Below are 25463 nucleotides of genomic sequence, written 5' to 3' on the forward strand. Positions count from 1 at the left end.
CACTGTGTTTGCTTGTTAAAGGGCTTTCACTAAGGTGGTTTACTAAATCAAAGTGTACTTCCTCAAGTTCTCCCTACTGGTTGAAGTCTTTCCAGTATTAGTTATAAAACAACGTTTTTTCCTCAGTGGTTGACAGATCATTATCCCCTTACTACGGTGCAACTTGCACCTTCTTGATGCAAATCATCTTGATGCACATCATCTCAGAATTGGCCATGCTGATGACTGGATCCACCTTCTCCAGAAAACAACTCATCCTGTCATAAGTGACTGAGCTAAGCAGGAATAATCATCCTCTTGCAGCATCTCTCTTTCTCTCTCCCCTTCTCTAGGGAACACAAAACTAGTTTGCTCCAGCTCTATAATTTCTTCACAAATACATTTGAGTGAGCCCACGTCTAGCTTTAACCTTGCATTCAGATCCATCCCTAATATGTATGGTAACAAGAAGAGTATACAGCAAGAGAGTTAGTTAGCCACCCTTTGCCTGAGTTACACATTTTGTCATCTCCTTGGCATGTAAAATACTGTCTTACATTCATGTGCTGTTCATGTGGGAGTAACCTGTGGCAGTCTGAGCACTGGAAAATCTGTACATGTAGGAAAAGAAGTGGAGTCGCCTTAAGCAAGACAACCTTATTTGACCCTCCTCCTTCCCTTTACAGCTGGTGTTACTTGAAGCTGGGACAGAGAAGAATGAGGGGACTGAGGTTGAGGCCAGACATTGGCATGAGGCATACAGGAGTTGAACAGGTTTTCTCCATGCCTTCCTGCCAGTGCTTATTAATCCTGAGCCATAGTGCCCTCTGTCATGCCAGCTCTTGGTCTTTTCCCTTAATTCTTCTATTTATACCTTCTGAGCTGGAGTGTCCTTTCTTAAGTGCCAGTTTTACACCAGTGTAAATTCATAGATGTCTGTGGATTTGTTCCTGGCTTACACTCAGATAGAAAATAAAAGACTAGATTCACTTCTAGGAGCCAAATGGAGTATCTCCTATTGCTTGATTCTGCTAAATACTTCTTGTGTTCCTATATTTCATCGGTCTGTTCCAACATACAGCAACCTGCTGCTAATCCAGCGCTGTATTCCCACAAAGCACACCCTGCTGCAGCTGTTGGAACTGTGCCAGGGACAGTACATACCTGCAGATTCCTCCATGCCAGGTCGCTCTGGGATAAAGGCTTCCAGTGTTGTCTTCCCTGGGGCAAGTGTCAGCAAGGAGAAGTCTATCAGCAGCCTTTTTGTTCAGCATTACCTCTCCGCATTCATCCTGGTTACTGTAGATTGTCCTTAGGATTTCTTCGCATTCCCCATAGTACCGTTGAGAAGAGCCAGTTAAGGATTTGGATCCTCCTGTTCTCTGCACTGGCCAAACGGAGGAAAAGGCCAGGACTTGCCTTGCAGAACTGAAGTCTAAGCGCAGCATTATATGTTCTTAATAAAGGAATGATTATATGAATCACAGTAGCAAAATGTTCTTGCAGATCACATGCCCCTCTCCCTGGCTTAAGCATCCAAGGGCAGCTGTACATCATTCCAGAGGAGGGTTTCGCCTTAGACACAGGTTAGCATATAGCCCCCTGCGTTGCAGAGCAGTAGCTACAGAGCTAGGATCCTTTAATGAAGTTACTTGTGGCTGTTTATTGGACAAAAATAAATTCCAACTGGCCCATATAAGAAATGAAACTCAGCTACAAAAATGTAATGATATTTATTCACACAGTTGCCAGCAAACTCACATGCCCCATGAGTCATTCCAGATGTGGATAAAAACAAAGTCTGTCTGTGAAAGTAAGTTTCCTGATCCCGAGGAGACTTGGTTTGAGAGAGGAGCTGCACACTGACTTCAGCTGTACTCAGAAGAACAGACAGGTTCTCCTTCAAAGGGGGAGGGGGAAAGGAAAAGCCATTTATTTATTCCTGAAAAGAAAGGAGGTAGGAAATTAAAAATCAGCTATACAGCTAGACATACGTATTTTAAAGAGAAAGATGCTTTGGAAGACTTTGCTGCTGCTGCTGTTCTATTACAGTGCTCATGCCACTGTGACCCACAGATGGAGCAGAGGTAAGATTTAAACATGAAAAATTATTTAAGAGAAAACCTTGAGTTTGTAGATCTGGTCTGAAATTATGTTCCATTATACCTATATATACATATATATTTATATACAATATTTCCCTCCCAACTCTGGAATTCTTTTTCTCCATTAAATAGGTCAGCTAAATAATTATATAGACAAATAGAAAAATACACATGCATAAGTGCATAAAGGTAAAATGATATATGTATTCTATTATAATCAAATATATATATATATAAATATCCCAAGAACCAAAACTCCATTCTTTTCTCATTTTGTTCCTTTCTCTCTCCTTCTCCTTTTTCTCCTGCATTAACAACAATTATAGGTCATGGAACCTTAAAGCAAAAGCCTTTGCAGTCACAGGTGACGTGACATAATCTTCTGCTCCACCGGGCAGATACCTGGCAATAGTAAACACAACAATGAATTGTGCAAGGTGCCTAGGAATGCCTGCCACTCTGCCCTGACAGACTAGCACATACAACGTAGAGAAAGCTCTCTGCGGTGTTTTAGGCTTCAGCTGCCAATACAACAATATAGAGTTGTGACATATTGGTATTCAAGTGTGTGACAGTAACACATGAAATGGTTTGGGGCTATTGGATTGCATATGAGATGCTTCCTTAAAAGCTAGTGATGATGTCCTTTCCCTTTTTTGTTTTATTCTCTCCTCTGGTATTTGGCACGGGTTCAGTAGCTGCTGGAAGTGGAGAAAGGAAACACCTCCCAAAAGATTTCTTTGGTTCTGATTTTGAAATTCACAGAATTAATGGAACCAGAGTCTGTTAGAAAACCAAGCATTCAGATGCCCCACTCTGCACCCCAATCTCCCATGTTTTCCTCATTATAGCTCGTTCCTTTCTAGTCTGCTATTTAGGTTTTGTTTTGATTTTGTAGGGGAGGCAATGGCTGAGCGAAGGAATGAAGAGCTGTGCAGTTCTGCTAAGGCTGTGTGAATGCTCAGTTATTCCTTACAGTTAGTGGGGGCTCACGGACAGGGCATGGACCTGGGTCTCAGAATGGCAGGTTCTTTCTGCAGCTTTTCCATCAGCCTCTTGGATGATAGTGGATGGTCATTATACCTGCATGTACCTAACTTTTCTCTTACTTACTGTGTAATAGAGGTAGTGACACCGACTGGCATCATAAAATCCTTTAATTGTGTAGATAAGAGTTTGTCTTTCCAGGGATGATGCATAAAAAGGTGAGGAAATCAGAACTAGATCTGCATATATGAAAAAAACCCAACCCTACCTTTGGGAAGAATGAAGTCACCTTACCTATGAAATGTAAAAAAAAAAGAAAAATGAAAAGAAAGGGGTTCATTTCCATGGAATAATCACTCTGTAATTTAAGGATGTTCTTCACTTTTGCTTACACACTGATTTTAATTAGACAACACCACAACCACATTCCTAAAAACAATTCATGCAACTATTAAAATCCAATTTTAATCACCATGAATATTTAAAGGAAAACATCAGAATTCTGTTGTGCCTTTTAGGAAAGTAGGTTGTTTTCAAGGTGAAAGCTCTAGAGCTTGCTTTTGGAGACTTCAGAGGGAAGAGAAGATTCATCCCCTGTTGTGATAAGGAGTTCAGTTCTCACAAATATTGTATACAGACATCTGCTGAGGAGGAAACCAAATTTCTTCTCCACAGCTGCTGGGACTGTTTAGCTCCAAATATGTTTCAGAGGCATGACTCCTTCAACAATAGCTTCAGAGAACCTCCACTCCCCTAAGCTATCTGTGTGTCAACCTAACCAATCCCATCCTAATCTGCAGTATGTAGAGGGCCAAAGCACTGTCCTAATTTTTTAATTGCTTAGAAACCGAAGAGGAAACTTGAGTACCGAGACATGACACACCCTTCTGCACACTCAGAGCTCTTCCCTCCCTCCACAAATGACAACTGAGCCTTGCCTGGGTTAAACCTCAGTAATTTAGGTCTTGTCCAACTGCTGATCTGAGTTTTGCAATGGAAAAGCAAAGACAGATCAGCATCTGGTCTGATGGAAGTGAAAGACAGATCTGCATATCATTTCCATGTTGACTAGTAGTCCAGATTGTTTACAAAATAGTAGAACAAAGGGTTCTGCTTTATTTATCAACAGTTATTTGCAATAGAAATGAACAGTCAATATTGGATAAAACAAGGTCTAGCTTTTACTGTTTTTCCGCTAGGGAGCACTGGGGCAGCCTTGCAAGCCCAACCCTTGTAACCAAGTATTTAAGCTTTGGCTCAATGAAAAAGTCAGATGGGAGTAAAGTCACTTGTGCTGACTGGTGAGTGGGAACTCCAGACTGCCACCTCCCTTTTCCCTTTGCTTTTACTAGCATCAAAGAATGGGGGGCTGGGGCAGGGGGCGGGAGAGAAAAAAAGATTTCTGGCAGGAAAACTGAGTGCATTTTCTTTCCTTTTTTAACTCCGTCACCCATTTGCAATAAAAATCACACACTGCTCAGCCTGCCTAGATCCAGCTGCAGACATTGGTCCAGAAGTCACAGGCAAAGCTTGCTACCTAGGATGGCCATGTTCAGAATAATACAGAAAAGATCCTGAGTGGTGATGAAATATTTTGCTTGTCATCATCTCAGGTTTTCTTCTTGAGCCTCTTGTAGGCTTAGCTGTACAATATTACTCTGTTAGATTTTGTGAAGTGCCTGTCTAGAGAGAAAAGGTAACATTAGGTCTCTCTGAGTGGTATTCTCTATGCAATAGTAGAAGTGGGTCCTTCATTTCTCAAGGTCCCAAATAAAAATTCCAGATCTTAAGAGGTGTGTTTGCCAGAGAAACCAAGGAACAAATCCTATTCTTTAATGACAAAAATAAACAAAAAAACTATACAGCTGTGGTAACCAGAGACAGTGTCACTTCTTGCCACCCAGTTGCTTTCATCAAACTGTTCTGATGAGTGCCAACACATTGGAAAGCAGAATGTGCGTTATAAGAATTGCCTGTTCCCCGAGGAGAAACTCGAAGGCAATCCTTGCTAACACGTTTTATCTCAGCTGGCTGTAGTTTATTTGTTGTAAGGGCTTCCTGATTCAAATAAACAACACACAGACAGTAGCATGCTTGCTACACAGGTGTTCACATGTTCAGGGAATGAACTACTGAGGTTCCATGATTTTGGGAAATAGCTGTGCTGTGCTTTCCAGACATCAAAAGCAGTATCACAGTTGCATCCAGATCTATCTGGTCTAATGTATTATTTTGTACTCAGTCTCTAGTGCTTGGTGAAAGTCAAATGGTTGTTCCATAACATCAGGGGAACAGTTTGTTCTCCTTAGAGGCTTTCAGCAGAAGGAATTGCTTGGAAGAACAGAAGGCCCATCCTCCTTGATTTCCCCACAACAGTACAAACTTTGAGTATTTGCTCTAGTGTTGTGGCAACTGAGTTTGTGAGTTTGATGGAGCAGCTGCTACATGAGCAACTTTTGCATGGTTCTTCTGCTTGTGGGCTTAGCTACAGCAGGCTGGCAGCTCTTCAGTGCCAGGAGAGGGAAAACAATGTAAAAGAGAGAGACTAGCTGTTGCTAGAAGGCTAGACAGTCCTTTTATGAGGAAGCAATGCTTAACATATTCTATACTCCGATCATTTGCTACGTACCAGACTGCTGATGATCTTGCTGTGTGGGCGAAAGATGAGTGCCTTGGTGATTAGGGCATGCACTGCATCCGCACACATTTTGACCTAATTTGCCTCTCTTTCCCTGCATTTCATATTGCATCCTTACAGCCAGGCACTCCCTTCTTGAGCAACTTCTGGGTTTCCACTGCTGACAGTAACACCTATGTGACATTTTTGTCTTGGATAGCACAAGCAAAGAGAATGAGGCCTGATCGACACATGGAATTACAACACAAACGGTCAAACACATGCACACATATTTGCCCAGCAGGCTTTGAGTATGCCAGGTTATGGGTTTGGTTTATTTAAGACATGCTGAGGTTTCCAAAGGTCTGGTCCAAGGGTAAAAAGTAATTAAATCATCTGGAGTGGCCACAAGAACTTTTTAAAATGCAAGATTTATTTAATTTCCATAAAGCCATTTTTATCCAATTCTTAATATGTAGTGCACATAAACCAATGAAAGATATGAAATGTTATGAAACTGAGCCAAACCTGTCTAAGCCTGGCTGTGTAAAGAACATTTCTTCTTATTCAGAAAATGTAATATTTCCCTTTTTTCTGGCTCCCACATGATCACTTGGAAAATTGCCTCTACTGCACCAACTTCCATGCTTGTTGGATCCATTCCAGTGACTCCACCGGAGCTCCAAAAGGCTTGATCAATCTGCTGCAGAGGTCTTTTCCACCCACCCCAAGCCTGTTCCATAAGTCTGTACCAGTTCCTAGGAATGCATGCTTGTAGGCTGGAGTATCCTGGTATGGGGATTTATTTGCCTGATGTAAGTTATTACCACACCAAGTACCACAAGTGCACCTATAAGAGAGGAAGGCACTGCCTGAAGGGTAGCCTGAGACTGAAATTCAGAGGAATTCAGGCCAATTGTGTGAGGTTCAGCATGGCTTGGTGTCAGGTCCTGCACTTGGGTCACAACAACTCCTTGCAATGCTACAGGCTTGGGGCAGAGTGGCTGGAAAGCTGCCTGGAGGAAAAGGACCTGGGGGTGCTGGCTGATGGCCAACTGAATGTGAGCCAGCAGTGTGCCCAGGTGGCCAAGAAGGCCAACAGCATCTTGGCTTGTACCAGAAGTAGTATGGCCAGCAGGACAAGGGAAGTGACAGTTGGCACTGGTGAGGCTGCACGTCAAACGCTGTGCTCAGTTTTGGGCACTGCAAGAGGGATGCTGAGGTGCTGGAGCGTGTCCAGAGACGGGCAACAGAGCTGGTGAAGGGTCTGGAGCACAAGGCTTATAGGACCATCTGAGGGAACTGGGGCTGTTTAGCCTGGAGAAAAGAAGGCTCGGGGGGGTGGCAACTGGAACTTTATCCCTTGCTACAGCTACCTAGAAGGGGGTTGTAGACAGGTGGGGGGTAGGTCTCATCTCCTAAGTAACAAGCAACGGGACGAGAGGAAATGGCCTCAGGTTGTGCCAGGGTAGGTGTTGATTGGATATCAGGGATAATTTCTTCACTGAAAGGGTGTTGAAGAATTGGAACAGGCTGGCCAGGGAGGTGGTGGAATCACCAGAAGTGTACAAAAATGTGTTAAAATGTATATGTATATGTATAAAATGTAAAATGTATAAATGTGGTGCTTAGGGACATGGTTTAGTGGTGGACTTGACAGCCCTGGGTTAACAATTGGACTTGATCTTAAAGGTCTTTTCCAACCTAAATGATTCTATGAATTAGCTTTGCAGCTGGATGACCTGAAGAAGACAATTTATATACCTGTGCTTTTACTTCCTGAATTCCTTTGCAAAGAGCAAAGTATAAATGATGAGTATAAATGTACATCACAGACCTAAACACAGATCCTTAAGAAACAAATTTTCCTACATTGTAAGTAGTAGGAAAGAGGCATTAGAAGAATATTTTCTGGCTTTTAAGAAATCAGAAAAAATAAAGGCAAAAATATGTTTTCAAGCAGATGTGGAAAATATTTGAGAATTAATGAACTGAGGAGGCAACTGAGATATTTGTATGGCACAACTGTGTGTGAAGCTGAGATCACAGACCCAGGGCAAAGGCAATTTGCCTGCTTTGCATGTCACAGGACAAGGCAGGGACTTGCTGGTGTCCCAGCAGGCTGATAGTCACGTGCACAGCATGTGCCCAAGGGAATGAGCTCTGCCTTTCAACAGGGATCACCTGGCTGGACCCAGTGCCACACTGATACACCGCTTCTGGCTCTGGCATCTCCGCCCTCTGCTTTGCTGTGCAGCACAGATGTGGCCTTCCTGTCCTTGTGGCAGATCCCTTGGGCAATCAGCTGTAGTGGCAGTCTGAAACTATTAAACAAAATGCTATTGCAGGAAGAGCAGAGAGAGGACTGAAGAAGAGGCTGAAGAGGGATTAGTTATTGGTACCTGGGAAAGCTGCTTGGTATTGCAAAAGGTAGCTAGAAAATAACGGTCACTGAATGGATTTCACCTGCACAGGATAAATATCCAGTAGGGTAGGGCTGCAGCTGTTATCAAAATCCATTCTAGCATGCCCTGATTCCTCAAATACTCCTTTCGGGGCAGACTTAGTTAATTTAATCTGCATGGAGGATGATCCCTGAATCAGAATTCACAGTGGATACCTGAAAGACCTACAAAGGATGCTTAAAAAAAATCAAGGTTTCTAATCTCTTCTAGGGCAATGATGTTAAACTGTGATGAGATCAGAGGGAGGATAGATTACAGAAGTTTCCACATTTTAGTTTAGATCACAGATGGATATTGTACTCTATAAAGGCAGTCATGCTGTTAGCAAGGAGGGATCTAAGTGATTCTGAGGTTCTTCTCACCACAGGAAGCAGCCAAAAATGACTAAGGCTTACAGTCATAAACTGGTAGGCAGAATCAAAATTTTAAAAGAGAAAGGAGCTAGACAATTTTGAGGAAATCTGGGTAAGCAGCAAGAGGAAGACACATGAGGTAAAGCTGTTTTCTCTTTCCTATGTGCTAGACTAAGTGAGAACTGTGAACTGAAAGTGGCACCAGTAGAATCTTCTCAGCGAACCCACTTCCATCCCAGTGCTGAGGACTGGCAACTCAGTAAGACATTTGTTGCTACTTTGGTCAGTTTTTTTAGGATTCCTGTGCACTGTAATGTCACTTCTATTTGCCTCAGTCCCAGGTATAGAACTGTCATGGGTTCCAGATCAGTTTGCACAAGGGTCCTCATGCCCCAAAGTCCAGCTCAGAAGCAGCTCCTACCATTCAAATCCCTCTTTACACTTTCACATGGAAATAGGTCTTACCTTTAACAACTGCCTCACTGCTCTTAATGCATGCTGTTAAGGCAACGTTCCCTTCCATAGGTGAAGACGCTCAGTTATGAATGAAATAACTCATGTACACAAGCAAAGACTGTAGAGCATTCTGTGAGTTCCATCCTAAGTATCTTGTACTCGACTGCTGTGTCCAGAAACCCCTCTGGTACCTGGCATTATGCAAACACAAAGAGTAAAAAAAAATATCTTTCCTTTTCCGAAGAAATTTCAGTGTAATTAAGGAGAAGAAACATTAGCATCCCTTTTTATCTTGAGGCACAGAGTAATTACATCATTTGCCCATCTCTTCAGTATGACTGTGTGTGTGTGTATAGTCCTGTATGTTGTTAATAGTGGTGACCTTTTTTTTTTTTTTTTAAATTCTCTTTCTGAAGCATAAATTGCTTTTCTTGTTTTCTGGGCGTGGATCATGCCAGATTAGGCAGGAGAGTAATGACTTCTCAGGCAGAAGAAATCCTGTCAGAAGCACTGAATAGTACAACGTCACTGAAAGGAAAGTCAGCAGGTCTTAATGAACATCATCAAGCCACGGAGGTTCTGACTACTCCAATAATGACAGGCAAGATGTAAATTGCTGAGGTAAAGCACTGAGTGGTGGAGCAATTAACTCTACATGCAGTGCCTGTGCTCGGGTTCAAGGCAGGGCAGGACCCATAGGCCTGGCCTGGGGTGCTGAAGACGAACACCGCTATTTGCCCATGTGCACAGCCTGCATCCACCTTGAACTGGGGCTCTGCAAAGCTGTGCACTCTCCCTCTGCACCCCAGTGGCTCTGCTAAAGGGAGCTGAGTCCACCCAAAATGCAGAGAAGCTAGCTGAGTTCATGGACCCAGTTGGAGCAAAACTAGGAGCTGTGTGAGTGTCTTGAAGTGGGCAAACCAGTCTGCTTCCTGCTTTAGCTTTAAAAGCATTGAAGTGTGCAGACCGTCACCACTGAAGTCAATGGGAGTTTTGCCTTCTCAGGAGTGTGGGCACAATCTCAGTCACTATCTGGAATCTGGTTTCCTGTAGTAACCCTGATTGTTAAAATCTTCCAACTGAAACACATATAAAAGTGTTTTTCAACAAAATGGCACTGCCATGAGTGAAGCTGCTACAGGTCACTACATGGATAGCTGATGGTGGGAAGCAGAGGATGAAACACACCAAAGAATCATAACAAGGACAAAAAATGCCACCTTGAGAATAAGCTGCAAATAACACTTGCAGGAAGACAAATAGAAGTCCCCAAGGGGACAGTAACAGATGGGGGTTTCTCTCCCACTGGAAAGAAAGCAAGCCAAGGAAGGGATCCTGTATGCCTCTACTGTGCCTTTGTCTCTCATTACCCTAAAATCCTGGTTTATTTGGCTGTTGCTATGGCAGCTTTATGATATGTCTCCCACAGAATACTTTCTTATTCAGAGACATTAAACCAGCTTGAGTGCACCAGAAGCCACAGCGCTCCTTTGCTACTCAGTGGCTAAACCTTAGCCAGTAACTGTTTTTATATCCCCCTGAGATACTCCATGCTGCAGTAATAACCTGGCTCCTCTTGTCTTGCTATCACGGTGGCAGGGTGACCTCAATGGTGAGCTTGAGACTAAGGTGAATGTGGGGAGGAGAGGAACAGAGTTAAATAAGCTCCACTATTCCCAGTTTCCACAAACATTCCTTTCTTCTGGTGAAAGCGCATGTGGGGCCTTTCCTGGCCCAGTTTGCCAGTTAGGTTTGGCAGCTCCCCAGTTCCCCTGAGATCAACACGCATACCACTCATCCTCTGGAAATTCCTCCCCAGCCACAGGGAAACAGGTCACCAGCCAGGAGCCAAGCTCTGAACTCACTGAGTCTCTCTCCACTTAGGAGGAGCCAGGTGGGTAGCTGAAAAAAAGTTGCTGAGAAAGGGAAAAATAAGTTGTTCAAAGCTCAGAAGTTATTTGGCAGGAAATGGGACAGTGGAAGGGCAATGCTATGCTGCAGTCTGATGTTAGAGACCCAAATGCACAAGGTCTTCTGCAGTGCCTGTGTGACCCCCTCCACCCCCTGCCATGGCGCTGGAGGAGTTTTGCCTAATATTGAAGAGAGTAAACTGCACTGGACTGGATGTGCACATCTGCTGCTAGCCAGAACATCAGGATTTCATCATCTCCATCTATTTGGCAGGTGGTGGCATGCCCCAAATGGAGCCAATGCTTCTGGTCGCTGTCTTGAAAAGAGTACAGACTTTCTAATCTGACAGGGTTTATTTGAGCCACAGAGAGGGAGATGAGCAGTGAAGGCAAAAGGCAGAGGTGTTGGGAAAGAACAGAGAAGAAGCTAGAGGTAAAAATGGCAAATAGAAGGAAGTAGGGTGAATGAGAGGAAAGAAGAAAGAGAAAGGAAAAGTGTGGAGAGAGAAACTGTGATAAATGTGGATGGGAAAGATTAAAGCACACATACATTTGAGATTAGGGTAACATTCACACCCTTGTCAGCATGTTATGCAGCCCCATTTGAACTTGGTCTACAGCTGGTCTGCATCTTATCTGTCTGCTTCTCAGGCTCGTGGATTGGTTGCATTTCTCTGGAGCTGGCATTGCCTTTTTTGCATGTAAGCAGGAGTTGTGTTTGCTCCTGGTCCCCACCAGACTCTCAGTACACCACAATATTGAGATACATTAGTCCAGGTAGTTCACCATAGGTGACAGTATAGAAGTTGAAGTTACTGCTACTGAATCAGCAATATGTTGAGGACTCTGCACATCTCTCTCTCTTTTTTTTTTTTTTTTTACCCCCTTCCCATTGAGCTTCCTAGACTATGTAGGTAAGAAAAAAGACTCGTCCCCCTGCCCAAGAAACTGCCTGCTTTATTCCAGAGAAACTGCAACAAACTTGCTCTTTTAGAGGGCTATGAGGCTACAGCATTTCCCATAAATACTAGTCAAGCTTCCCTGTTATTGCCAGTCATGGTAACAGTGTCACAGCTGCACAAGTCCCTGTTTCCCCCTGTCAGTCCCTGGAAGAATGGATCAAGTTCTGCCAGCCCTCAGTTTCCTCCCTGATTTTCATAATGCTCACAGCCATGACGTTACATTTCTGTTTATGCCTGGGTCTGAAGAAACACAAAATAATTGTTTATTGAATTTTTTTTATTAAATGCAGATTTTATGTCTAAGGGAACTGTTCAGTCATAAGACCTCTCCTAAAATAAAAGACATTTAAGGCATGTGTCATTTTTATTTACTGTAATTATTCATGGCTTGGCATTGAACAAATTCCATTTCCAGTTAAACACTACTTGTAGACATCCTAATATAGTACAGCATGTGTTAAGTGAAACCATTCATTTGTCATAGTTGCAGCAACTTCTGGTTTTCTGGATTATGATGCCAATTTGGCAGAAAGTTTTTGAAGGTAGTAAGTCTAATGATAAAAACATATATACTGTTTTTTTCTGTTGCTTTCTACTACTAGAGTTTTTAATAAACAGCTCAAAGAGGCTGACTTACCTTGACTTGTCCTTAGCAAATCTAAAGCTCAGCTGGGTCCTCACAAAGATTCAAGGACAGAAAAGTACCCAAAGATTTTTTCCACACTGGGGTATCCCATAACAGGAATTACGTACAATTGACAATAGTCAGATACAATCAGGCCCAATTAGGCTCAAGTGGCAAGGACAGGGTGTGACTGCTGTCTTGGGCTCTCCAGCAGAAGGACAAGGATGACCTGGCCCTGATTCCACACAGAGTGCCTGGGAGAAGCCAGGGTGAAATAAACAGGCAGCACGGCGTCCTAGCTCAGCTCAGAGGATCCCAGTTTTGATGAATGGACTACAGTTACCAGGTGTCCTCTGTCAACCATCAAGAACAGCCAAAATCTGCTTTCTGGCCCAGGCCTGGGATTTTTAGCTGCCTTATCTAACCTTCCTGCCTTTCTGTACCAGGTCCTTGCCTCTCACTGTGCCCACCTCTCCCTAAAACCAGCCCTGCTGCACAGAGGGAAGACAGCAGCTACTTGGCTGAGGTCAGAGTAATGCTGCATGCAGTGGATGAAGGGAATCCTCCAGGAACACAGAGAGCTGAGAGGGGAATTTGGATGTTTAGCAATGGAACTGAGAAAGATGAGACAGTCACAAGGTGACTATTGCAGACTAGGGGCTTGTCTTGCCATGGTGCGATATTTCTCATGATCACAGCAGGGAAATGCTGTGGGCTCCAGCTGATGAAGTCTGTCTTTAAAGAGTCTGCCTGGTAAACAGTTAAGTGTTAGAGATACTATAAGGAATTCTATTTCCCTAGAAAGACACTCCTTTTCTAGCCAGAAATTGTATTTAGAAAGCAGGCTGTTGGACATTTACTGGGAATTTCTGGATGCCCTTCAAACCCCAAATGACTAACTGTGTGTGCCACAGACCGTCAATTCATCATGGATCCAGTTATACCAGCCCTAATCTCTGTGCATGCTGCTCATGGCCAGCATGGTCCAGCTGAGGTGAACTTCAGTGCTGAACAACATGTGCACCTATATCCCCAAAGGAAAAGATGGGGGCTCTTAAGTAAAATATCACAGTCAAGGCAAAGAGCTCCGTTTTTACTTGCACAAAATTGTCACTGAGGTAAATACAACCGACTCATCATATGTCTTATATACTCTATACCCCTCCCTCCTTTCTATTTACATGATCAAAGATGGAAGTGTGCATCATGGATTTTCAGACCCATCTATGATGTTCCAAAGGAGTTTTTCACTCCTGTTGAGTTCATGCTGCCAAACAAGACATAAACTGTCAAGGAAGCAATTGTATCTCCGCTGATGCCTCTGTGTAAGAATGCTGCTGAACCCAGTGCTGGACCTCAGCACTCCCTGAACATCTGCCCACTGAAGTGGAAAAGCGTGCTAGTTCTCACTGCAGTTCAGCTGGGAACAGCTACTTGAACATATGGTGGTTTATTTGTCCGTCTTCAAAACGCAGTGCATTTCCGTATGTGTGCTTTTGTTGACAAAGTAGCACATACATTATTTAAACAAAGGTATTAATCACCTTCTGAGTGTCCCCTTCACAACAAACCAGAGTGCTCACACCAGCCTCTCACTGTAACCCAATGCAATGGGTGACAGCTACTAATCCAGTGTGTCCAAGGAGCTCAGCCATGACAAGCTGGTTTGCATTCTGCTCCATCCTTAATATCTGCACATTGCTCAGAGGTCAAAACAGAACTTAAAGATTACTGAGTGTAATTAAGATTACACTTAGAAGTAAAAATAGGGGGACAAGTAGTCCCTGCCTTAGTTTGTGGCCACACTAAATGTCAGTCTACCCCTCCAAATGGTTAGATTGTTGTATTAGCGTGCTCCAGTATCCCAGACAATGATTATCTCTTATCTATAGGGCAAAACCCAGTAATGAAATATCCCTAATATGACAAAAGGAAGTCATATGAAGATGACATGATTATCAATCACATGTTCATAGCGGGATGATCTCTATAAATTCTCTTAGATCTATAGATCTATACAATCTCTGTAAGTTATCTGGGACATCATCAGTACTAAGCCGAGGAAGAACTGTCATGCAGAATTATCATATGATGAAGTCTACCTTTGCAAGGAATGCTTCTCTAGGCACAAGACAACAGATATCAGCTTGACCAAAAGATTTTTCATTAGCAGCCTATAATGACAACCCACAGAATGAATACATGCTGGCAAAAAGTAAGCAGGCGTCATTATGCAAGCTTGAGAGTGTTTGAATTAGCAAGAAGAAAGCCCAATCCAGGAAAAAACAGATTGAAATTTAGAATGCTTCACAGCAGATTATCTAAAGTGCTTCTCCACAGTAATAATGTCTTCTTTACCAGTCCCCATGCACAAAGGAGTTAAATCAAAGAATAAACTCCCAGCTGGTTTCAGTCAGCAACATGCTAGAGGTTGTCACTGGAAATCAAGTCTTCCTCCCTTTCTCCAAATTTATTCTTCCTAAATTTAGGACATGAGGTCATTAACATTTATTTTCCTGAAACATTTACTTAGACTATTTTCCTGTAAGCCAAAATCTATTTCACAACTTCAGCCCAAAAGACTCCAGGAGAAGAGAATGTATGGTAAGAAAGAATATCACTGAATCAAATTGCAGGGTCCTCTTGGGTTGAAGAGTGAGAGACGGCATCCGCAGGGGCAGGAACTGCAGCAGCAGCAGATGTTTAGTTTTGATGTTGATGCTGAGTTTCCATCAATTTCAGGTGCAACTGTCAGCATTTGGTGCCTTCCAGGTCCCACTCCTCAGAAAACAAGATATTTGGGTCATTTTGTGGGCTTTAAGATTTCTGCAAGCCTGAATCTAACCTTCTTCTCTTCCCTCTGATCCCAAGCATGTCTTTCACAGCACAGGGCTCTCTCTGACCTGGCTGCCCACAGAGCAACATCACGGGGCTGGTGGTGCCAGCTGAGGTCATCTGGACCTCACCCACAGTGTCCAGCTGCCTTTAGCAATTTGCAATATTCAAAGTTCTGGCAGAGATTTCTGTATTTAATGGTGAATCCAGTTATAGAACAGTTTCAGTTTTATTTCAGCAGATTGTGAAACCTGAAAGATCTAGGAATAGTCAGATTTTAGGAGTATGAAATAACAAGGAACAGTGGAAAAATGACAGCTTTGCAAAATAGAAATCCCATATGCATGTATGTACAGTGGGGAAGGCAGCTATATCAATAATCCATTTTGCGTTCATCCTTCAGATTTCTTTGCTATGTTTCTAGCAATATCACAAAGACTGTCTTGGGCCACCATTGTGTCTGCACACATTGAAATCCACTGATTAGATTTTGTGGATGATTATATTTGAGTTGCAATAATTTTTAATATTATTTTCATGCAGATGCAGAAATTAACATATCAGAGCCCAGGCATTCATGCAGGTGTGAACTTGACAGAATAGACAACTTCTCACACTGACCCTCACTCACTGCTCCAGGAGAGACATGTGGCTCCCCTGCCTTGTACCCAGGGCTACAGCACAGCTTTCACCCTTCATGTTCCACTCAGGTGGCAAAACAGCTGTACCAGTTCAGTTCAGAAAGATACCTGAATCCATCTTGAGTTCTGAGTTACTTTCTCAGGCTTCTTGTCTTTATCATCACTACTGGAAAACACACAGTGTTTTGAAAAGGCATTGTCTCCAGAAACAACTCATTTCCTCACAAAAAGGACCCAGGATACCCCTGCTTTTTGTTTATTGGGCAAGGCTGATTTTGACACTTTCTCCACCCAGCACATATTCTTGTAATTAAGAAAACCAGCAGCAGGTGCACTGACATTTGGAGCTCAATGAACAGCTGGAAAGGCAGCTGGGGTTTCCCTGTTTTTGAAGAGCAAGTGAAATCCCAGAGCAGAGAAAGCAAAAAACTGGAATTTATAAATTCTCCTCCTAAAAAATTATTTCAACCTGGATGGGGATTTGAAAGAAAAGGGAAGACAATTATGGTTCTTTCTAATGTGAAGGAGAAGAAATGGTCAACATACTGTTTATTTCTCCTCGGTTTTGAGCTGCAGTATTGATACTTAGTGAATTTGAGGTATAGCTTATTTTTTTGCATGTGTGCTACTATATGTGGGTGATTAGTTCATACACAAATAAAATAATAAATAGTTTGCTATCAGTTCAATAACAGTTCCTAGATCCACCATCAAACACTTGAATTTACTTGTCAGTTTAAACTATTCACAGATGGTTTAAGTGAATAATTCTAGGGTCCTCATAATTTCTTGTTTTTCTTCACCTCAGCTAACAGCTCCATGACATCAGGGGGACAGTTCCCATAGGATAATTCAGCACAGGACAATTCAATTAGCAATAACAAGAAAACTGCAGATCATATGGCCATAGATTTTAAAGTCAGAATGCCTATGTATTTTTTCAATTTGGCCACCTGAACAGCATTTCATGTAGTGTCCCTTGCAACAGATCCAATGCATTGTGTTTCGTTAACACATTTTTTCTGAAAAGGCATATCGTTCAAACCGGAAGACATCATGAGATGGAAATCTGCTAATTCTTTCATTAGCCTGTAGTGGGCCATTGCCATTGTCCCAAATAAAAAGGCAAGACAATTTCAAAGACATCTCCTAAACCTACATAGTGTTGGTCATTTAGATAAAGTACATGGTATTGTTTCTACTCTCTGAATAGACATTTTATGGAACTAGTCAATGACAACAGTTAATACTTGGACTGAAGAATCTGAGCTGTCATTTATGGTTATGAAATAAAATTCATACTGCTCCCTGCTAGGTCTGTGGTTCAAACTGGACCTTTGATTCTTTTCTTACCATCCGGTCTTGGAATAAATTTTAGATATTCTTTGTGCCAGTTGAATATACTCTGTTAAAAGTTCAGGGTAATGTAAGCATAGAGTGCAAAGAAGTGTTTGGCATCTGGTGGTCCCACAGCTGATCTTAACCTCTAGCGGGATCAAAGACTACACTAGTCGAGGTGGCCATCCACAGAAAGGAGATCATGAGCTTGGTGGCTAGATCAAGGGTGTGTAGGCATGAGGACGGGCTTCTGCTTTTCCTTAACCAGGGCTGATGTCCATCCTTATGTCATCTGAAAACTGGAATCATCACCAAATGTCTTAAGAGCAGCTGGACCACACTTGCACTGGGAGTTTCTCACATGTAAGGGGTGCTGCTGGTGTAGCAGCTGTGATAGAGAGTGAGACAGCTAAAATCTATCATTCTTTTTGGTTTGCTTTTCCTTCCATTCATGACGCGATCGATCCCTGGCTTGGCTCACTGTGTGACCACACAAAGTGGTGTTGGCACAAAGGGAAGGAGAGAAAAGCCCCACAGGTGGCAGGTGTGCTGGACTGCCCCTTGCAGCTGCAGCTGCAATTAGGTCAGCCTCAGCAAACCCCCAGCTACTCAGCCACCTCTGCCTGCCAAGAAACCAGGGAAGCCTGGCTGAAAAAGAAAGTACAACACAATTAAAAAAAACCATTCTTAACTACTAGACATCTCTCCTCTATGCGTAGTTTGTCAGCTCTGTGTAAATATGTATCTGGGAGGTGGTGCAGGGCTCAAGCCCACCCCTTTGGGCTCTATGTTGCTAATATAAAAAGGGCAAAGAACTGGAGAGAGCGAGCTGGTTTTGAGCAGCAATAGTGTAAGACACAGACCTCTTGGAGCTGCTGCAGCTCTATCTTTTCCTGCGAAGCACACCTTATTTCTTTTGCTCTCACTCCATTTTTCAATGTGAGAGTCATCCACTTCACTTTGCTCCTAGGGTCCTTCCCCACAGCGCAGCACCGGAATGCCAACACGTGTCTGTATTTCTTCCTTCCCTCACTCCCTCATTCTCTGTTCCTTCCTGGGAGAAATGTAAGTAGACTGGAGTGTCATTATATCCCTTCACTTGTTCATTTGTAAGGAACATTTTCAAAAGGGCTTAATTAAGATTGCTTTGTGCCTTGGCATAAGGGCTGTTGTGAGCAACACAGATATGGAAGCAAAGGTGACCCTGCAATGAAGACAGAGATGTAAAGCACTCTTTCATTTCCCAACGCGTCCTGAAATTTCTTGTGTTACCAAAATTACTTATTGCCTCTGTGTTAAACCTGTGGAACGGGGTTGATATTTCCTTTCTTTATTCCAGCCCTTCACTCATATAGTGTTCACCATAGCCTATCCCCGGTTCCTGGTAATATAGCAGCAAACTGAAGGATAACAGTATATTTCACTTCTTTCCTTCAGTTTCTCTGTGTGCATTTTTTCTCTCCATGCCATGGCAACTTTACACCAGCACATCAAAGGCTTCTTTTGGCTGACTGCATCTTTTTTTGTGAGCATAAACATTACCAGGTAGGATCTGCTCCTTATGACCAAGGGAAGAATAAATAACACAGCATACATTGCTCCAGGCTGCAAACAGGTGAAAATGCTGCATAATGGAAATTCCATCTGAGGGAATAAATTCTCAGACCATTTTAGTTGGCTGATGTTAGTCATAGCTTTAAAACCATTTTACTTAAATCATAAAAGAAAAAAATACCCTCCACCTCTCACAAACACAGGCTCAGATGCACCATTTCCTTCTCTAGCAATACCTATTTCTGTAAATATAAACGGTGGATTTTTTTTCTAATACACCTTTACTTTTCTTACTCATGCCAAGTAGCTAGAAAGGCTATTTCCACTCTAGTTTTTATATAGAAACTCTGTTGCAGCTTAATCTCATCTAACATATCTCAGGACATTTATGAGGTGCAGAAGTGTAGGCTGGAGTGGGTTCTGTTTTATAGAACTGAGAATATGTGTGTTTCTTAAAAACGAGATAAATTAGTAAGAGGCCACTTTGAAAAAAAATGATTATGTGATAAACTAAGGAATTTGATACAATCTGCTATTAATTCTAAGAGTTTTAAACTGATATTTTTTTTCTTCTTAAGAACAGTGTTGCCTGTTGCCAACTTTTGTAGGGACATGTACTTCCTCCATCCTTATTGAAAAAACTTATACTTTCAAGTTTGAGCTTTTTTCTTGTAACCATTCTTTTTATAACTAAAGAAGAAACATGCCTATTTTCACTTTTTGCCAACAGGCAGGAATAAAAAGAGACCATTGCCACTGTTAACTTTAGTCTTGGGAGCTAAGATAGCTAGGATAAGGAGCTGGAAGTAAGAAGAGGCAAACTCTCTTGGTAGCTGCTTTTAAAAATGTGCTAGTTCATGTTGGTTTGTAATTAAAATGTCTTCTCCCTCTTGCTGCTGTGTTCTCCTAAGGGGCATTGGGATTTAATCTCCCAATAATGGAGATTTAAATGTATTAAAGTTGGAATGCACTAGCCTTTGCATTGCACTTGTTGTCATGGGAGCTGCTTATGAGAGTATCTGCAATTCCAGATACAGGCTTCCGAAGCTAGCCTATAGCACTGCAGTGGGTTTTTTTTCCCCTTCTTTTTTCCAGGCTTTTGTGAGTGTTTCCCTTATTTTATTCCTCTTATTCTTCCTCCAGCTTCCCGCTCTTTCCATTTCTCCTATGCCAGGGCAAAGTGTTCAATAATTTCTAATATAGCAGTTTGACACAGAAAAGCCAAAGGTCAGGAAACATGGAGGAGTTATGCCTGAGCATGCCCCGTTGCAGGGCCAGCCACAGCCCAGGCTCTGCCCTGGCAGCGACTGCAGGCCCAGGGCAGTACAAGCACCTTGCAGATGGTGAACGTGTGTCCTTCTGGCGATGAGGCAAGTGCAGCACAAGAAGTAAATGAGGATGGGATTACTATGCATAAAGCCTGATCACCACTCACTATCACTGCACTTTTTGTGATTTACACGACTACTTTCACTGCCCACCATGCCTCTTATAGGTCAACATGACTTCACCCTGGGGGAAGCAATGCTTCTGGTATCAAGATCTGCTGCAAGCACAAAGCAGGTAGTTGCTCAGGGCAGAAAAATATTTAGTGAGTTTGACTGCAGGATGGTAAGGACAGGTATTTCATACAGCCTGAGGCAGTAAATTGGGGACAGTGAATTGTCACTCTAGCAATGGAGTAACTCAGCATAAGGACCCACCAAAGAGTCATCTGACAGAAATAAATATGTATAAAATATACTTCTCGTCTGATAGTAAACCCTCATAAGTAAGGTGATCAAAGAAGAACATGAAACAAAAAGCCTTTGTCAAGGGTATGTCAACTTTGACACTCATGTACTCTTCTCTTCTGCAAGTACATGTTCAAGGAGAAATATAGAGATTGAGTTCAAACCAGTGCTTCCCATACACCGTTAAAGAAAATCTGCTTGTGAGCATTTCTTCAGGCATTTGCCCAAAGAACAACATCAATAATGACTTTTAGGAACTTCCCAGCAGTCTCTGCATCAAAATAGGTTCATCCAGCAGTAAATCATTTTATTGCTTACCGATAAAATAAAGCCAAATAAGAAGAAATTGCTGTCGTTATAACTTAGGATGCATTAACTTCTTTCTGTTGAGGCTTAGGAGTCTCGACTTCAAAAGCTTTGAGCAGGAAAGGGAAACTTTTGCTATGAGAGATCAAGCTGGATGTGCTGCTGAGCTTGTAGAAGTTTCTCACTATTAAGGTGCGGTTGTGAGCTTGCAGTAAAAAGACAGTTGTGGTGATCTGAGTGGATATGACTTTGCAGAGCCCTATTAATCCCTGTTACGACTGCTGGCAAACACATAAAGGAGTTTCAGAGATCACTTTTCCTTTTTAGGTCCATCACTGAGCAGGAACTGCTGCTGCTTGTGCAACTGCTCCCTGCCTTGTGTTCCCAGAAATAGGGGGCTGGTCCCAGGAAGACAGTGATGCCCAAAGAAATTATTTTAATGAGTTTCTTTTGATTCAGGCCCTAGAAACCTAAGACATGAGAACACAACTGGCAGCCTGCTGGCTGAGTTTGGATTACAGGACAACTCCAGCTGGGCCACTGATTTTCCCTACACCAACGGGTGACTCCTTTGCTTTGCTTGCAGGGAGTCAGGAGTTTCGGCCCACAAGTACTTTTTCCTTTCCTTCTCCTGTCCTTCATGAAAGGAGTCCCACTGAAGCAATGAGATAGCCCTTTTCCTTGCTCCTGAAGTCAATCAAAATAATTCTTACTGAGTCATGACCCAATTAAACTGTGTTCATGTCCTGGAGCACCAGGGAGATGTACGTGCTTTGGAGCAATGATCTGCACAGGGCCTGATTCCTGCTCTTGCCTTCATGCCTTTCTACAGGAGAAGAAAAGGGTATTGATGATGCACAAATAATGGAGCACTCCTGCAGCTATGCTCCATACTTATTGAGCAAACACATCAAAGGTAGCAAGTGGGAAATCAGAAGCAGGAATGTGAACTGGAAAGAAAAACTAAGCACCTGTACCCTCACCAGTGAAACTGCACAGAAAATCTGGAAGAGGATCACAAATGTTTTTCATGTGGCTAATGAGGTCCAGAAAATTCTGGTACAGTTCTTAAGAAAGATAAAAACATCTATAAAATAAAGCTCTTGTCAGCCTCAGATCCGACATTATGTTTAAACCGTAAAATTTCTAAGCTGTCATGAGTTGAATTGTTAGAAGCAGGCCAATATCTCCAGCTTTTGTTTAAAAATCCAGCTAGTCCTGAAGGAGAAGTCAAGTTGAGTTAGCAGAGCCATAGGAGACTGGACGGGCTCCTGCAGTGAGCAGTGCAGAAGACAGGGACTCCTGTATCACGTTTTGACAGGCATTTGTAGCCGCCCTTCGGACTAGACTTTCTGGCTGCCCACCATCTCCAGGCACAAGCAGTGGTGCACTCCAGGGCACAGGATGAGGCCGTTCAGGGTCGGCAGGTGGGCTGGGAGCAGGTGGCTGCACTCGGGCACAGTGCTCCCAGCCACCTCTAGCCCTGAGGCTTCAGTGGGCAACGAGGGAGGTCAGATCAGGGAGCACTCCTAAAGCCTGTCTGAAGAAGGAATTTGGACGAGGATGAGCCTGGTAGTACACAGATATATAATAGAAAATGTTTTCAGTAAGGATAACAATAACCTTGTTTTTCCTACCTCTGTGGATCATAAGCTTTTTGTTATGTGACTGCTCAGTCCCTAGGACAGAAACACCCACATCTCCATTGGAGATGTCTTGACACATTTGTATGAGAAGTAAAAACACTAAATCAATAAATGACTTCAGAGATCACTGGGTTGAGCTGTCTCTGTCAGTACTGATCAGGGATCTCTGCCTTTTGGACATTCATGGGTATTGCCATTGAAACCATTGGCTGCAACATCAAGATATAAATGACACACATTGGATGCATCTTCCTATGATATAATTGCTTCACAGCTTTTCAGGGAAACCCCTTGGGGAAGTAAATAGTAAAGAGATGGAAAGTCACAGTAACACTCCTCTGCTATATTTGCTACTGCCCGGCTAATTCATGTCAGAGATGGAAGTAAATGCAGGAAGAAGTCATGTCAGCACAAAAGTTTCAAGTGGAATTTGCAATTACTAAATGCAGAAACTGGCTGCAAGTATTCCTCTGTCTTAGCTTTTGTGCTTAACTTACATGCGTATTAAGTCAGGGTAATGAAAATCAGAGAGTGCTTGCTCTAAATGCTCACACAGTTTTGGAGGAACTGGCGAATTTATGGAAAGGACTGTGGAGGGAGTGATGGTGGAAGGATTTGACTACTGTGCAGGAAGAGAAAGGGAAGGACTGAAATAAAATGTGGCTCAGGAAAATCCGATCACCATGACAAATACAAAACAGTTCCTGAGCAGAGTCTCTAAGAACTGTAACAAAGTTTGATGTGTTTTGGGAACAAGATAGTGAGATCAAGGAGTCAGAGCTAGCCTGGTCCCTACAGAGGATGGCAAGCTTCTGACACGCATACAAAGTCCTTTTTCACAGTATAGCAGTTCAGGCTCTTGCACCTTTGAATCTCCTAACCTAATCCACGTTACACTGGGAACAGCTGGGTAGAAAAACCAAGCTGCTTTCTGAGGTGTTACCTGTGATTCAGCAAGTAGGTCAATACTAAATTGATAATATGGCATTCATTTTTGTGCAAGTCCTTCATTGAGGCTTTTCTGGGTGATTGATGATGGGCTGGTTCTGATAACTCCTAGTTCAGCTCCATGGTGGGAATCTGCATTTGGCCTGAAAGCTAAAAGCAATTGGTGTGATGACAGTGAGCATGACAGCACTGAATCAAGATGCAACATTTTTCCATGGCTTAGAGAATATTTCAGATGTAAACCATCTGCATATGTAGAGGTATTCTGTACTCTGAGGCTTTTTCCACTGAAAGGGCATCTAAAAGATAAAAATGAATTGTCATCATTATGGACTGGATTTCTGCCAGCTGCTTAGTAATTACAGTTTTAATTGCTTGGTAATAAAAGTTTTAATTACTCAGCAATTAGTGCTTGAAGTTTCAACATATGCACTCAATTGCATTCTCAAATTGCCCAGAGCAAGAGATGGATTATCTCCAGTGTATCTCAGCAAAGCTCTGAGCGAGAGAGGTGAACATCAGTGATGGAGCAACAACAGAAAATGGGTATAGCCCCAGTTGCCAGTGGTCAGCTAGGCAAACACTCCCACAGAGCAGAATCTGAAGGCAGCATGTGACTTTTCCCAAATTCATCACCTCCTCAGCTGGGCCAGACAAAATGCTTGGGCGGTAAAGGCATCACACTGCAGAAAGGCTACTGCAGAAACCAAGTCCTTTTCAACATCTGTGTTCTTTTACTTGGTGCATTCATTCCCTCAGGCTTTTAGTCACATATCCTGCAGGTACTATTCTATTATTTAAACAAGTTTTAATCTAAACTCACATGGATCCAATAGGAAGCTCTGCAGGTGTCTTACCAAAATGCCTGAAGCCCATTCCTGCAGGATACATTTACAGTTAGTAGTATCCAGCTGCAGTATGTTTATTGCAATTTAACAAACTGTTTTACCTATTGTATGTTTCCTAGCTAATTCAAGGCCAAAACACATGTTGCTGGGTCAGGCGTGAATTACTTCATACCTAGTATTATCCCAATTAATTTTCCTTATGCTAGATAGTAAAGGTCGTAATTAACACAATCTCTGAGGGTCTGGTTTCTTTCTCCTTGCATTACTAGAACTTAAATATCATTAACAAGTCAAACTTTAACAAAGTCAACAGCTGGCAATGGCCCAGGAAACAGGACTGCATTTAGGCTTCAGAGTCTAGAAGCAATTGCATATTTGTGATCTGCTTGGGTAATCAAAGAGGCAAATTGTCTGAGGAACCATATAGTCAGGGAGCAGGGACAACTTTTCCATAAAATAATTACAGTGGCTCCAACTTTCATTGCATGCCCAGCAGAGAGAGCTTTAAATGACATTCAGGTTTTCTACAGGCAGCATGCAAAATCCATCACAAGAACTTTGGCAAAACAAGACAAAATTGATCTAGTAAAAATATTTAATGGAAAAAAATCTGGTACAGAGAAGGTGGGATTAAACTTTTCAGAAATTCAGAGTAAGCTGTATGTTCCATTAAATGTTACTCAATTGCAGAACTTCAAATTTTGGAGGAGGGATCATAATACCACTCAAAAGGTGTTTTCTTCATTTTTTTTTAACTGGTTTCCAAATTTGTCTATTGGTAAACAACAGTTAAAGTTGAGAAGTTAAGTTTATGAGGAACATAAGCACAGCTTTGAAAAACCCTTCCTGTTCCTGAATGTTAGAAAAAATCCAACAAATCCAAACTATGGTTACCTAAACATCAACATCTAAAACATATACACTTAACATTAAAAAAACCCAGAGTTTTCCCCCTCTGCTCTGAAAGGAACTTACACCTTTTAATAGTACTTAGTTACCTGGTTAGTAATCTAGTTAGCAACTCAAAGCATTTAGGTGGTCTGTAATGTAGCATCAGATGTTTTCTATACTCTGGACTGTACAGGCCATTGATTCCACAAATGGTCTACCTCACTGGGGTGCTGAGTTCAGGGGCTATACGTATGTTTTCTGTCT

The 25463-nt window shown here is 42.4% G+C and overlaps 1 protein-coding gene across 2 annotated transcripts in view; it reads left to right on the plus strand.

Annotated features, from left to right (window-relative positions):
- The window catches only part of FAM180A (family with sequence similarity 180 member A), an 85391-nt gene that overhangs the window by 55232 nt on the left and 4696 nt on the right, over window positions 1-25463 (plus strand). The window contains exon 1 of one of the 2 annotated variants that reach the window (XM_005241780.3): window positions 1630-2066. The exons of the other annotated variant lie outside the window; for it this stretch is intronic. Within the exon in view, the coding sequence (XP_005241837.1) occupies window positions 1991-2066 (76 nt within the window). The 5' untranslated portion in view covers window positions 1630-1990. Of the gene's footprint in view, window positions 1-1629; window positions 2067-25463 lie in introns of those variants that run through there. 2 annotated transcript variants of the gene reach the window in all.

This window comes from Falco peregrinus, chromosome 6 (genome assembly GCF_023634155.1).
Source record: "Falco peregrinus isolate bFalPer1 chromosome 6, bFalPer1.pri, whole genome shotgun sequence".
Taxonomy (NCBI): Eukaryota; Metazoa; Chordata; class Aves; order Falconiformes; family Falconidae; genus Falco; species Falco peregrinus.